We start from the raw sequence: 15,008 nt of genomic DNA, 5'->3' as shown, positions 1-15,008 counted from the left end.
CTCCAACCAAGTCCCTCGTCGTGAGTGAATGCAAGACTGATCACCCGGCCGCTTCCGCTTCCACTTCCACTCCCACTGCCTCCATGTGAGCTGGTACTATGCTCTATGAGTTCAGGTATGGCGCAATAGCTGACCCAATCACATCTAGACCTTTGTTTTACACGCATTCAGGAGGACAACCCCCCCCCCCCCCCCCCCCCAGGACTTCCAAACACTCACGAGGCAATGGCAAGCCTTATCACCTTCCTGCAGCGAGCCATGGTCAAGCACAAGCGGACTCACATGCGGAACTTGGTATGTTTGCTCCCTTTTTGCCTGGCCTCTCCGCGGACAGCTTCTGATGAATGTTTGGCAAGAACCTGAGTACAAGAGCTGGGGCTGGCCCCCAAGCTGTTTGAACTAGCTGTGCAAATAGATTGCCAGTTTCAACCCCGAACAGCGCTGCAAATCGCCGACAATACTTGAACCAAACTTAATTCTCAACCACAACTCAGAGAAGTTGTATCTGGAAATACAAGCGTGAGTAGCTCAGTTCTTCATATTGCCAGCCCCTTCGAGCCCCTTTATGTATACTAATAAATCTGGGAACTGTGACTTAGGCATGGCCTGCTCATTTTGCGCAGGGACCGGGAGCTATTCCCCGGCAATCTCATGTTTACCAATGTTCCGATTGAACTGGTGCAGATCCCAAACCCTCTTGAAACCAATGTGGAGGCCCATGTGATGATGGCCCAACTCGGACCCAATCTGACAAACAACAAGGTCCATGCTCTCATGATGAGAGAAGTCGCCCTTGCCAATTAGAATAGGTGATCTCATTGTGTTTGGTTCAAGTTATTTCCTCATCTTTACCACCCTTGATTCATCTCTTCTTTTCTTACTTCTCATTAATCAATACTCAAAAAAAACTCCAAAAAACAAAAACAAAAAAAAAAATAGAAAAAACTGTATTAAAGCCTAAAAAAAGTTTAAAATGCAATAAAAACCCAAAAAAAGCCCTGGTGGCCTGTATTTCTTTACCTGACTTTGCTCAGCGTGTTGAGTGAGAGCATCTCCACCGCGGGAGCTAAATCGAGGGACTAAACCAAATTTAGCTCCCCAGATCCAATTTAGCTCCTCCACCAGAGGCGCTAAAGGCTACCCTAAAGTAGGAAAACCCATCCGGGGAGCTAAACCAAGACCAGATTTAAGACACTATAGCTCCCCACATAGCTCCTCTGACACACATATCACACAGCCGGAGGCCTGTGATACTCCGCTCCTTCCTGCACACAACCTCAATATCCCCAACCCCAGACATCCACGTATCAACTGCCATCCCGGCCAAACCGGCACAGGCCGGTTCTTGGGAGGACGCACAATTCTTGATGACCGGGCTGTACCGGTCATCAAGAGGACACAGTACATCTCCTCTTGATGACCGGATTGACCGGTCATTGAGTGACTCACACAGCCATGTTGATGGCCGGTACTGACCGGCCATCAAGAGGAATACATCTCAATGGCCGGTACTGAGCGGCCATTGAGAGGACTGCATCTCAATGGCCGGTACTGACCGGCCATCAAGGGGACTACATCTTGATGGCCGGTACTGAGCGGCCATTGAGAGGACTGCATCTTGATGGCCAGTACTGACCGGCCATCAAAAGGACTGCAAGTTGATGGCTGGTACTGACCGGCCATCAAAAGGACTGCAAGTCAATGGCTGGTACTGACCGGCCATCAAAAGGACTGCAAGTCAATGGCTGGTACTGACCGGCCATCAAAAGGACTACATCTCAATGGCCGGTGCTGACCTGCCATTGAGAGGACTGCATCTCAATGGCCGGTACTGACCGGCCATCGAAAGGACTGCACGTCAATGGACGGTCAGTACCGGCCATTGGTAGGACTGCATATTGCTGCCATGTATTGACCGGACATTGGTATTGCACTTCTTGTGCTGACCGGCCATCGGGGAGTTGGGGGTAGCCGGTTTCACAACCTGGAGGTGCTACATTGGGAACCTTGCGGTGTGAAAGAGACCTGGGTTGGGAAGCTAAAACTGCGCCGCAGTCGCGCGAGCCAGTCCCTCAGATAGTCCCCTGCGGTGGAGATGCTCTGAGGTTCCTGGTGCAGAGTGAGCTGAAAACAATCAAAAATGATTGATGAGGAGGTGTGGCCAGCTGATGAGGTGGAACAAGCCAATATTTCGCTTCAGGGAGGGGTGATGGAACGGCAAATAGCCGTTGAATAGCCGTCGTGAGGGGTCAAATGACCCTGACCCCCGGTCTGCTGAGGCTTGGGTTGGACGGTCAATTTGCCCTTGCGGTCGGTCGACCCTTAAGTTTGCCCGTGGTTTGACTTGATGCGGATGGGCGGGGTGGTTGCAATGTTGACAGGGTCTTTGCCGGCTGACCGGAGGTCTGTTTTTGAACGGTCAAAGCTCGCTGGGCCTGACTTATCGCAAATCCCTCGCTTCAGATGGCCCTGGTACAGCCTGGGCTGGCGCAAAGCGCCCTCGCGCGAAGCGCAACCTCCGAAGGAGGGACTTGCAGGTAAAGCCAAGAATTTGGCTTGAGAGCTTTCAGTGTTTTGGTGGGAGTTTTTTCCCGCTCCCCTTTGAGGGGTCTTCTCCTTGTGTATTCCTATTGCCTGTGGTGCCAGATTAAAGGCCTGATTTTTCTCTTTCTTTTGGTGTCAATCACCAATTTTTCCCCTTTCACAAACTCCTTCCATCCCCCTTTGAAGTTTGTGATTTTTTTGTGTTTGGCCAGAAGTGTGTGTGCAAATTCCGAGAAGATCCATTTGGACTCAATTTAAATACAGAACTCCATAATCCATCCACCTTGACTGCTGAGTAAGGGCAACACTCTCCTTCAAGTGTAGATATCACAAAAGTGAAACTACATTGAAGCTGAGATGCCCAGCTATCCCGTGTACTTCAGCTCGCTGACTCACAATGAGTGCGCGCTGTGTAATGTAAATTTGATTCAAAAAGTTGGCCAAAAGCCACAAATTTCCTGAAGCTCTCACGCGGAAAAAAGCTGATAACTCATAAGCCTCCCATTGGGAATGGGAGATGCTTTGCATCGGGGTGCTCCGCACCCCCAGTCCCGGGAGGCTTAGGCCCCGTTTGGAGCCGATATAATTGCGCGATATAATTTGGAAACTTGTGACATCTGATCAGATTAGATGTCACATAGGATGTCATGCAAAAAAAATCATATATCGCCTGGATTATATCGGCTCCAAACGGGGCCTTAGTTAAGTCAGCGCTGGGCGAGGTCCGTCAAATTGACCTCCAAACTTCCACCCTTTTTGCCGGCCTCCCGCAACCGCCGTGTACTACATAGCCCAGGTCGAGGGAGTTTTGAGCCTATATAGAAGGGTCAATCGCCCTCGAAATCCCTCGCGCGCGCCCCTCATTGCAGGACATTTTACAGGTGTAACACGAGTCTGTCTAGAAGGCAGTCCGATCAGCCAGTCGGATCAGAGTATCTCGGGGAAAATCTGGTGATTGATGAGGATCACGTGTATGAGTAGAAGTCGTGATCCAAAGACAAACAGCTCCTTCTCGCCGGCCTCCCGTCCTGGCCCGCCTTTACCACCCGATCGACGACCCAGAGCTCCTGACAGGAACGAACGCTTCGCTCAGAAAACAACTGCATTCCTGCTGCACCAAGGACACTACCGCCTGTCCCTTCAACATGCCTCCTCTGAGTCACTCAACTGTCCACATTGTCCCACCTCAATATCAATATGGTCTTGATCGGTCCATCGCCAATCTTCGTGGATCTATCCCCAGCGCAACTCAACACTCTTTGCTTCTCCATTCTGGTCGTAGTGCTCCAATTATTGACAACCTCGAAGATGCCGCCAGCCAAACTCCGCAGTCCAACCCACCTGTTGATCTACCTCAAGCTCAGCCACCAGCTTCCACCTCTCTTACCGAACGCCCAACCAAAAAAAGGAAACGTACCGCTGAACATAACAAGTCTGCTTCACCTCAATCAACCGAAGTCCTCCTTCAGAAGTCCTACGATGAACTTTTTGTCCAAGCACAAGAGAATTCAAAGGGATTGATGTCCCAAGCAGACCGTGATTTCTTTCTCGAATTCTATGAGGAGCAAAGGAAGCTTCGGGCAATCGAAGCAATCACGTATCAGCTCTCTATTGCAATGATTGATGCCTTTTTTTGAGTTTTTTTTTTTTGCATAACCTGTGCTATGGTCTTTCCTCAACTAACAGATTGAAAAATTCAAGGGGAAAGCGGCTCGCTCTCAAGGGACCCAACTGCTGGAATCTGTTTCTCAAGACGCCTGAGGCTTGAGCAATCTTCAAAGAAGGTGTTGAATTTTTTCCCTTCCGATTGACCTTTGTGATCTGTGCTGGTTTTGGCTGACGATTCTATAAAATTTAGCTGGTGGGGTTGATGATGATTCAGCAATGAAAAAGGTTTCTGAGTTGTGGAAAAAGCTTACCCCAGAGGAGAAATTTTTTTTCGCAAAGCACCTTGACAATGGATTGACTGACAAGGAACGTGCCCTCGATGAAGATGAGACGGATGAGTCGATTGTTCCTGAAGAGCCTGGTGCTTTGGTGCCTTCAGGACAGATGGTTGGTAGTGTTACTGCTGTTCTTACTGAGGCCTCCCTCAAGAATGACTACCATTGTGTTCAGAGATGTGTCAACGATTGACCTCTACATAGGCTCAAAACTCCCTCGACCTAGGCTATGTAGTAGGGGGAATGTAGTTGATTGGGGTGACCGCACCCAGGATGCAAGCAGTACCCGAAAAGCGGTACTACCACGCAATCAAACTACATATTTAAATAATACATAGTAACACCAGATCACATTGAGATTCAGGGCAGGCAGGTGAAACACCACCCGCCGGTGGCTCTCACAGAGCAAGCCTAGTGGCCCACTATAAGGACCAATTAATTGGTTCACTGTATCAATTTTGAAAAGGTGAATAGGTATGAGGTTTGAATTGTAACTTCCCAGTGGCAACAAAGACAGGAGAAAAATTGTAATCTAGTGAAGACCTCATGTTGCATTTTTTTTAAAAAAATTCATGAAAAAGGATAGAGAGCTAGATGTATTTTAAAAGCTTGGCTTGGTTTAACCGGCTGGAAAAAAAGAGGAAAACTACAGTAGAATGAATGGACTAAGGCATCTATCCCAGATTTCTAACCTTGGTTAGGATTTTGGTCGCTTGCCGCTGCTGCACTGTTTCTTGGGCTTTATTGATGATAGTTTCATAGTTTGAATGAAAAATTATCTTGTTGACCATCTCCGCGACGATAGCATGCTCTGTTGGGAAAAATTCACCCCTTTCTTTTGCGCAGTATCGGACGATCCTCCAGGCCGTTGACAGGATGCTTCCTGCGCCTGCAGTTTCCCAATTCACCTGGAAGTTCAGCAATTTGTACATTTTATGGCCCGTGTCATCTTTGAGAATATTATTTGAACCGCTTTCAAAGTCGCGCCAGACGTGGCCGAGGTAAATCAGAAAGTCTTCAATGTAACCTTTTGTCAATATTCCATTTTGATGTTCGTTGAAAAGAGAAAGAAGGACTATATGCATGAAAGTGGCGCATTTGGTTAGTTTCTTGATATTTTCAATTCTTGGCTGAAGTCTTCCAGTTCTACCCCAAGATTTGGTGCGAGCCTTGTTCAAATTTTGCTTAAGTTTTTGGGCGATGTATTCTACGATGTAGCTCGAAAAAACCGGGTAACCTTCAAGATCAAGTTTCTCATCTGTCAGTTTCAAGATGGTGTTCAAAATCTGAGAATTTCTGTGACTATGTAACAACACTTTATCCCCTGGATAGCGAAGTTTCGATGATGATATCTCTTTAAATCGGTCAACAAAGACTCTTTCATACTGTTTTGGGAGCCAGAACTCTTCATTAACGTTTTGAGGAGGCTTTAGGTTCAAGTCTACCAATTCGATATTTCTTTTCCATGTTTTCATAACATAGAAACAATTCTTGAACCTCTCGTTATCCTCATTACTATGCATGTTCGAACTTGCTCTAACAAAACTCCAGTCTTTGACGTTGAACGGTACACGTTTTCTTTCACTTTCTTCGAGTCGGCTAATGTCCACATCTCGATCATTGGGCGAAGTTCTGGATTTCTCAATCACTGGTTTTTCTTTTTCTCGCAAGTTGACCGGCTCAGTTGTTTGCGGTTGACTAACTTCATTCTCGACTACCCAGTTCTTTTGGTATTCTAAACTAGTCTTCTGCCTTTTTTGGGCCGGGTCAATCAGCGCCATCTTTTCTATACCGGCATCAACACTCTTGCGCTTGTGGGGACTAGTCGAATGATCATTCACCGGAAAAGTCTTTGACGCGGATGCTAGCCAGTGCGGGTAGCTCTGTGCGACAGAATCTCTCTTCAAAGCATCTGATGAAGGAATCGGTTGTAAGGAACAGAGTCGAGACGTAGTTAGAGGCTCATCCGGTGGGAACGCATTTAAATCTATAAGCATAGGAATCCTTTCCCCTTCTGGGTCCGAAGTGGTGAGTACGAAAGCATGGTCGATCAAGAGAAGGATCCAATAAAGCTGTCGAATGAAATATGAAATCATGTCGTCCAACGCACTGAGCGGAATTCTGCGCAACCTTGGCTGCCGTCGTGGATTATGTGCCTCGAGTGAAGGCCCAACGTGTCTAAGGCTGAAATTTGCTCTTTGCCTTTTTGGCCAGTGCATGAGGAACCCGCGCAAATCATGCTTTGGCCATCCCGAAGTCCAAGGCTCTTCCTGACACAAACACGACACTGATAACATGAAACAGTATCAGGAGGTCATGCCACATGGGGATGCTCTGGTGGCATGTCGGAAAGAAGCTGATGGACAAACAGGGACAAACCGAAGTCTACAAGCATTCAAAGTTATCTAAACAGTGGCCCAGTTCACATTAGGGGGGTTCACAATTGAAATTTACAAAAGTTTGGAGCTAAATTTAAGGCCCTTCTGAACAAAATTTTAAAAATTTGGTAAAATGCACAGCAGCATGTTATACTGGTCAATCATCCAATTGATCAATTTTTTAAAAAAATGTTTGTAAACACCTTAAAATGTGTCCTAAAATTTTGTGAATTTCAATTGTGAACCCCCCTATTGGATTTTTAAGGCCATTTTTATCCATTTTATCATTAAAATTCATCATTTTTCTCAAGTTGGTCAGATTCTTCTGAAACCACTTTTTCTGATGATTGGAAAATTTGTCAAAATTTTATGTAAAAATCAGATAAAAATAGGTTCAAAGTCACCAACGTGAACCGGGCTAGTATTCACACCGTTTAACACAAGCCCCTCCACGCTCATGACATGTTTTCGTATGTGGTGGGTGAAACATCTTCCGGCGCCTTTCGCGGAGAGAACCTCTGAATTCAGAGGCCCACTTCGCGTGGCGCCTCCGGTGTTTGCATAAAAATTGTATGATTTTTCACAGTTTGAGGTAGATAAGGCCCCAGGCCAAAACCAGTCTGAGCGCAGGTCTAAGGAATGAAACGGAGTTCATATCTTGAGCCGGAGCAACTTCTTGACCCCCCCAATTCGCCGCCGCTGCGTGCGATTGACGACGCCAGGGAAATCCCGACGGACAGTCAAGTCGCGTTGATTGGACTGCCACCACGGCCCGAGTTGGAATCGGATTCATAATCACTGCAAGGAAGACTGAGGGTTTTTGTGAAATATGGAAATATCCATCAAGTTCATCAAGTAAATCATTGTATTTAGATCAAAACCAATGATAAAGCCGAAACAATAAACAGAGTAAAAAGAACTTGGTTCTGCTTTCTTTTGAGAATATACGAAGATTTATGTCCAAAGAACAAACAAAAAGAGATGTATAAATTATTTGATGAGTTTGTAGAGCCTATCCATAGCTCTGACGACCTCGGAATCGAGGCCTCTAAGATGGGGATTAACTTTCCAAGCGAGGGCTCTCCAATCCTGATTAATCTTGAGGACAGTGAGATGATCGATATTCGTAGGTAGATGGTCATTGGTGTGCTGGAGCTGGAGAAGGAGTTGGTCGACCAAGCTGTTCAACAGTCTTCCAATCGTCGGTCCCGAGACCATCGTCTCGATTTCTAACGCTCTTTCGCTCGCTTCAACCGCCCGATCCAGTTTCCCCTCGCGTAAACATTCGTCGATCCAGTCTTCAAAGGTGCGGATTGATAGGAGATGATCAGCTGGTACCAAACTTTTGGGCTCTTTGCTTTGTCGATCCGAAAGCTGACGATCGGGTGGCGGCTGCGGTGTGGGTTGTGGGGAATCAAGATCGGCGGGAACGGGATGGTCAAGGTGCGGTTCGATCAATTGACTAACTTCGAGACATTCGATTATGTTTTTCTTGGTCTTAATCTGCTCGGCAAGCTCGAGATCAACCGCCTGGTCTAATCGACAGAGGAGCTGGTAGATCTGCGGTCTGAGTTCGGGACGCTGGGCCAGTTTGACTGGGCCGAGGCGCAGGATTTGGTCAGAGAGGGCTGCCCAGACGGTGGGCTCGATGGACGCGGATGACCACCGGACCCATATCGAATCAAAGAGAGATAGCGTCTTGGAAACGTTTCCTGGGGCGGCTCTTCGTCTGGCAAAGCCAGCAATAAAGCTAGTGATCCGAGCCGCTTGCCGAGCCCGGTCTTGGTCGTCTGAGCTCTTGAGGAGATACTCCGCCAGCCGCTCGTCGCCCATCGCGATCGCCTTGGCCTTCACGGCTCTGAATAGCTCGCCCGACCGGTCTGAGCCAGACATGTGCAAGTGTTGGTAGAGCTCCATGGCCAGCTCGGGATGGCTGTACAGAGCCTTCTCCAGCAGGCGCTTGAGATAGGAGAACGGGATGGCTGTGAGACTGCTGACATAGCCGTAGCGGGAGATCGATTGGAAGACATGTAGCGAGAGATCGAGCTCGTTGGACTCCATCAACCATCGCATCAATCTGAACGCCTCCGGTGACTTCCCTGGATGTGAATTAAATCTAAAACTCCGCAAGGGTTCTGATCTGATCGGGACGATCTTCGAAGTCGGGAACATTCCTCCAATCATCTCCGAGAGGAACTCGTGTCTGCTGACGGCTGACTTGATCCCTCGAGCAACACTGCATATCCGCCGAAGGATCAGGTCGTCCGCTTCTGAGTCAGGCAGCATACCCAATTCGACCATCCTCGTCCGAATTGCTATGGCCCCGCGCAAACCTGCGGGAAGATTTGTACCCTGGGTTTCTTGCGAGTTATTGGCCAATGCTTGGATAGCATGAATAAAGATCTCTGGGCTGATTGAGGCGGGAGCCAAGAAATCCCCCTGTAATCGAGATGGTAGTTCCAAGGCTCGGGATGATAAGTGGAGGACGCGTTCTACCCTTCCATCTTCAGCTTCGACGATTGCCACTCGAGTTTCTAACCACCGGGAGGCCGATCGGTCTGGTAGATGGGCCAAGAATTCGAGCGTTGAATCCCACTCTGGTTTGGACATGTACATCCGTCTGAGTAGACTGGCCAGATGGAACTGATCGGGATAGAGCCCGCCGATGGTGATCATTCGGACGGCCAACTTGAGCGCAGCCAGTCGGTGATGAATCTTTTGGCGTAAGAGTGAGATGATTAATGAGCCGGTCTCGATGGCCGAACGGAGGCCTTCATCATCACTGGCTTCTGGGCACTCTTCTTTTATTAGCATCTTCCGCCGTCGACCGATCAGATATCCATAGTAAACCTTGCGCATCAACTTGAGGCCTTGATTGGGCTGATGGAAGACGACGAGAAACCGAGCGTAGAGGCCGAGGGTTTCGAATGGGATCGCCTGGGCTAGCTGATCGGCGGATGGGATGGGTATCTGAGATAGTGCTGGGAGCCTTTGGATAATACTCGAGATGTGTTGGCGTGACTGTAGAAAGAGTTCTTTGGAATGCTCGTCTGTAGGCTGGTTCTTGGATGATGATTGGTAAGCTCTTCGCAAGCTGAGGGCCGCAGAGAGGATGGTATTTTGAAGATAGAGATGCAGTTGTTCGGTTGATAGAGCGCGTTGGATGGACTGAAAGAGCTGATCGACTCTGACTAAGCGCTGCTGGATTTTACAGTAATCGATCGTGTATGGTTGCTGTTGTGTTCCTGAGTCGATGATAGATAAGCTCCGGGGGCCATCATCTTGGTGCACGTCGGGCATGAATTTGTCCTCCTCAAGAATTCGAGCGGCCAAGGAAAATAAGGAGTCGTAAACATGAGTTGATAGGCGAGATTTCTGATGAGCGGATAGTCGGTTGAAGCTGAGGAGGGTTGCCTGAAAGTCTTGGGTCTCTAAGGAATGTAGGAAGTTTGAGAGCGGCTTAGGATCGGGCAGGGATGGTGGGAGTTGATCGAGATGATTTGAGTGGTATGACTGGGCAGCAAGATGGGGTGGTTGGGCCCGGTCGGCGAATGGGAAGCCGGTGATAGTCTGTGGGGATGCATGTCTCAGTCAATCAGTTTTGATGCTTCTGTGTATGGAAGTAGGTGCTTACAGATTGGTTGGCTGTTTTTCTAGGTTTCTCGGCTGGTTCTGCTTGGTTCGGGAGGAGTTCTTTGAGGGGCATGAGTGCCGGCTGGCGCTTGAGTTGGGGATGGATCGAGCTGAGTTGCTTTGTGAGACCAGAGTGAGGGATGAGTGTGAGCCTCATCTGGTTGGTTGCTTCCCACTTTTCTCCAGCCCAGCCCCCAGCAGTCTGGCCAATCCTGCCCACCGCAGTCGGGGAGTCGGCACTACCACGGGCCAAACACGACCGGCGTCGGGACCCGCTGATCGGGATGGCGTCCAAAGAAAAAGAATCCTCATAAAACTAAACCCAAGCCGGCACAAGACAGCACAAGACCTATTGGCTTCTGGCCAGAACCAAGACGCTGTCAATCTGAGCTTGGAAGGGGTTGGCCTGGGTTGGCAGTGCTAGTGTGGGTACCATACCGGTGATCCCCGGTTAACTTCGGGGTCTTTGAGATGGGCTATAGGATGCTCAGGTCAAGTGATGATGATTGGAAGAACAGCTTCCATTGATGGGTTTGCTGAATGGCTCTGAATCTTTGATGAGCCAACACTTTTGTTAAGTGGCTGAGTCTGAGCTGCGCGTCGCTTTTGGCGGGTGGCTGAGGAACGAGACGCGTCGGACAGCCCAGCGTGCCCCTCCGCAGACTTTTATTTTCTCACCAGCCACACACATACACATTCGACCGGCAACCACACAAAACCTCTCGGAACCAACCCCAAGCAGCGAGACAACACACCCAGTCACACACTCAAGCACATTCATAAGCAGAGCGAAGTCCAGAGCACGCGAATATTTATATGTACAACCACGGCACACCGAACGTCGGACCATCAAACGCTGCTGGGATCGTCGGCTCATCAAACATGCAGAAGAAGACACGTCGCGCCCTACCCAACAGCAATCCAACAGCCACCTCTTCCATCCAGAACAACCTCAACATGAACACCCGCCATCAAGTCGGCAATACCCCAGTACCCTCTCGGAGACCTCGGCTCGGAATGGGGGGGCTCGAGGATGATGAGAATATGGTCAGAGAGCTAACCGAAGAACAGAAACTGGAAATCAAAGAAGCCTTCGAACTGTTTGATACCGATAAAGACGGCGCAATAGACTGTTAGTAGGCCCGAACTCTGAACACACACACACACATTGATCTCAGTTGGCTTATTTTTTCCCCCCTGTAAACTAAGATCATGAGCTGAAAGTCGCAATGAGAGCATTGGGATTCGAATTGAAAAAACCTGAGATACTGAAGATCTTAAGGGATCACGATAAACAAGGCCAAGGATTAATCGAATTTAACGAATTCGATAAAGTTAGTAAGTTTATGATATGCCAATCGCTTTCTTGTCTCGATCGTCACGGGGAGGCTTCTTGTTCACAGTCCAGCTGATTCTTTTTCGCTTTCTTTATCCACCATTAAACAGTGACAGAAAAAATTCAAGCTAGGGATCCCCGGGAAGAAATCTTAAGAGCGTTCAAACTATTCGACACAGATAACACGGGCAAGATCTCGTTGAGGGATCTGAGGAAGATCTCCAAAGAATTGGGCGAAAACTTGGACGAGGAAGAACTGTAAGCTCCCAAAAAAAAAACTCTCTCTCCCAGTTCCCCGTTCAACCATAACCCCATTTTTTCTCATCGATCGATCAACTTCTCTTCCAGGTCGGCTATGATCGAAGAGTTCGATTTGGACCAGGACGGAGAGATCAATGAACAAGAATTCTTTGCAATCATGTCTGATGAATTATAACCAAGATCCAGACTTCATATATCATCATCATCAACAACAACAACTCGTTTCCTCACCCGTCGATCGCAATTTATCCTTTTTTTCCCCTTCTGGATGGATTCACAGTACAAGTTCTGAAAATATTGAAGAAAGAGAAAACGAAAGAAAAGAAGTAAAACATCGGAGAGAAAGAGAAGTGATTAGAAAGAATCCACTCGGTAGTATGTATATGTCAAAGTCTCTGCCAGGATCAGGCTTTTGTTGGTTGTTGAAAGATTCATATTGTCTATTTATTTGTTCCTCCCTAATACATCTCCATCCTTCAAGTTGTTGAAATACTATATAAGCAACCGTCTTCAGATTCACTTGTTGCACCACGTGTCGGACAGCTGTTTGGCGTGAAAAAGAACGCAAGCGAGCCTTCAACCCCAACCGTACATCGGTGCTTTCTTGAAATGGCTCAGAGAGCTCTGACCCAAGAAACGCAGCCTTCCATCACCAATGGAAAACATCCACTTCTCTCTATGCTCGCCGCCTGTGTTAGAATAAGATGCAGTCATCGCCCGCCACTTTGCGCTGGTGGTGTCACCGTTCTCACCAGATAATTTTCGTTCATGTACGAAGACGCGCAAGTTAATTTGAGCACCAGCATCGTGCGGATGGAAAACAGCTGCTGAATCTCATCCGCTCATCTATTTGATCTTCTTGGATCAGGGCATTCAACTATCACGTGGCATGGCCTTCATGATATTGATAGATCACAAAGAAGGAAAAAGAATTGAATAACGATCGTGTGTTTGGCGGCTATTTGTTTTTAAACCCTGGTTATTTGGATTATAATCGAGCATTGCTGAAACATAATAAGATAGAATACAAACAATGTATGTATGTAAGGAAACTGTGAACAAAAAATGACTTGGTGATATAATTCTCAAGAAGGAGTGAAAAGGGACAAGCAGAGCGCAAGTGTATGATCAGCTTTAGTCGTTTGTTGATTTCGATCGGGCTAGATAGACACTTCGTCCTCATCATCATCCCCGCCTTCCAAGTTGATAGTATCTGTACAAGTCAGACCAGAAAATCAATCCAGAAAAATATCCGGCCATCAAAGCAAAACATTGCCAGAGGAAGGATTATCAATAACGAAGTTAGAACAAAGAGATGTCAGGGAATAGAGAGACATGAAATGAAGCTTCAGACTTAACTGCCGAATTTCGAGTACAAAGTCTTCTTGAGAGCTGACATTTGGTCGTTCAATTCAGTCAAGTCTGTGTTCAGCTTGGAGATCAACTGCTTGGATTTTTCTAGGTTCTCAGCTAGCTTCGTTTCTTGGAAAACCGATCTCTTGATATGAATGTATGAGCTATCTAATTTGTATCTTTCAATTGTGCGAGTTTTGATTAGCATAAGGAAAATGGCCAGTCGAGTGAAGCGAGGAAATCAGAGAGAAAACCGTGACAAACAAGATCAAATCGTTCCCATCGCCCCCGTTCTGATCCTGTTCGTCGTCATCGATGACATTATCGTCGAAACTACCCAACAACAGTTCGTTTTCCAGCTCGACCAAATCGTCTAGTTCCAAAGATTTGGCTTTGATAAGCTTCCTCAACTTGATCTTCTTGAGGTTCAGATTCGAAAACTCGTTGATCATCTTTTGGTCTTTGAAATTCACTTCGATCTCTTCTTCTCCACCCGCCTCGCCATTCCCACTCGTCCTGATCGGTTCCAGCTGTGGAGGTACCAACGTCCATGGTCATTCGATCCCAGGTCCGACAATTCCAGAAATCAATTCTACGTTGCATTCGATCATGATAAAGAAATTTGCGACTTACCATTTGCATCGTGATCTTAGCGTCCGTCTAGATCTCGTATCTTCTCAGAAAGCTGATTTCGTTGCCCAAAACTTTGTAGTTCTTGCAACTCCAAATCGCAGTCGGAGTCCCCGTCTCACCGGTTATAGCCCGGGAGGAAAGGTGGAGGACCCCGAACAACTTCGCTCTCGACCACATCTTTCCATCACATTTATCATCTTCAAAATCGCTCCTCGATTCCTCTAGCTTAAAAATGTCGTAATCCAACGGGGGAGAAATACAATAGTATTCTCTGGCTGTGTTGGACCCATGTGACGATATCACAGAGTGCCATGATGTCTGTTCCGAAAAAGGGTGTCGCAACGTGGCCCGTTTAGCATAGTCGTTATTGCGCGGCACTTGTACTGCGAGGTCCATGCCGAGGTCGCTAGTTCAAATCTGGCAACGGGCATTTTTGTTGCTTGGTAGTGGATTGAAACTCTCCGTAGAGCGGAGGAATTGCTACTCAAGCTGACACGGCTCTCTGCTCGGGACTCTGTTACCGGGAAACAGCCTCAGCAAGTCGCTGAGTTGCATTGCCTCTTTGGCTGGCGGCGCCGTCTGTTTTTATTTTTTTTGTTTCACAAGTGCCACCCCTCGAGCTTAACCAAGCCTCTCTGGAGGAGAGCCCCGCAGGGTCTCTGTCTCACAGAGAGGCTTGCCCCCAAGCCACTGATTTTGGCATGAGAGCTGACAAGCCTGGTGTCAGCGGCAGCAATACCAAGACAATAGTCTTCTAGCTACGCTGGCTGCAAGGATGAGATAGAGATTTAAGACTAAGCCCGGATGTTTCTAGAAAAACACCGGGAAGTAGAAATAGTTTTATTTTTAATACGGAGGGGCTTGACTTTAGAGAAAGTCAAGAGTATTTAAGTGCCCTCCGTTAAGATTTCAGGGCCTGTAGAACAG

General features: G+C 47.6%; 5 protein-coding genes across 5 annotated transcripts; 2 read left to right on the top strand and 3 right to left on the bottom strand.

Moving 5' to 3' along the window:
• Positions 1–3,689: 3,689 nt before the first annotated feature.
• On the top strand, positions 3,690–4,680 carry PtA15_8A590 (uncharacterized protein; the record flags this gene model as incomplete). The annotated part of the gene is made up of 2 exons (XM_053172035.1): positions 3,690–4,034; positions 4,519–4,680. 2 exons carry the CDS (start codon positions 3,690–3,692, stop codon positions 4,678–4,680), a joined length of 507 nt encoding a protein of 168 aa, XP_053023239.1.
• A 481-nt stretch (positions 4,681–5,161) lies between these two features.
• PtA15_8A589 (uncharacterized protein) lies at positions 5,162–6,583 on the bottom strand (the record flags this gene model as incomplete). The annotated part of the gene is made up of 1 exon (XM_053172033.1): positions 5,162–6,583. One exon carries the CDS (start codon positions 6,581–6,583, stop codon positions 5,162–5,164), a length of 1,422 nt encoding a protein of 473 aa, XP_053023238.1.
• A 1,272-nt stretch (positions 6,584–7,855) lies between these two features.
• PtA15_8A588 (uncharacterized protein) lies at positions 7,856–10,655 on the bottom strand (the record flags this gene model as incomplete). Its single annotated transcript, XM_053172032.1, has 2 exons — positions 7,856–10,435; positions 10,500–10,655. The coding sequence occupies 2 exons, from the start codon at positions 10,653–10,655 to the stop codon at positions 7,856–7,858; spliced, it is 2,736 nt and encodes a 911-aa protein (XP_053023237.1).
• Positions 10,656–11,314: 659 nt separating this feature from the next.
• Positions 11,315–12,270, top strand: PtA15_8A587 (uncharacterized protein; the record flags this gene model as incomplete). The annotated part of the gene is made up of 4 exons (XM_053172031.1): positions 11,315–11,630; positions 11,708–11,836; positions 11,945–12,092; positions 12,183–12,270. 4 exons carry the CDS (start codon positions 11,315–11,317, stop codon positions 12,268–12,270), a joined length of 681 nt encoding a protein of 226 aa, XP_053023236.1.
• A 985-nt stretch (positions 12,271–13,255) lies between these two features.
• Positions 13,256–14,090, bottom strand: PtA15_8A586 (uncharacterized protein; the record flags this gene model as incomplete). Its single annotated transcript, XM_053172030.1, has 4 exons — positions 13,256–13,308; positions 13,455–13,627; positions 13,713–13,978; positions 14,082–14,090. The coding sequence occupies 4 exons, from the start codon at positions 14,088–14,090 to the stop codon at positions 13,256–13,258; spliced, it is 501 nt and encodes a 166-aa protein (XP_053023235.1).
• Between the last annotated feature and the right edge of the window lie 918 nt (positions 14,091–15,008).

Source organism: Puccinia triticina, chromosome 8A (assembly GCF_026914185.1).
Source record: "Puccinia triticina chromosome 8A, complete sequence".
Lineage (NCBI taxonomy): Eukaryota > Fungi > Basidiomycota > Pucciniomycetes > Pucciniales > Pucciniaceae > Puccinia > Puccinia triticina.
This window is presented reverse-complemented; position numbering and strand designations above follow the sequence as displayed.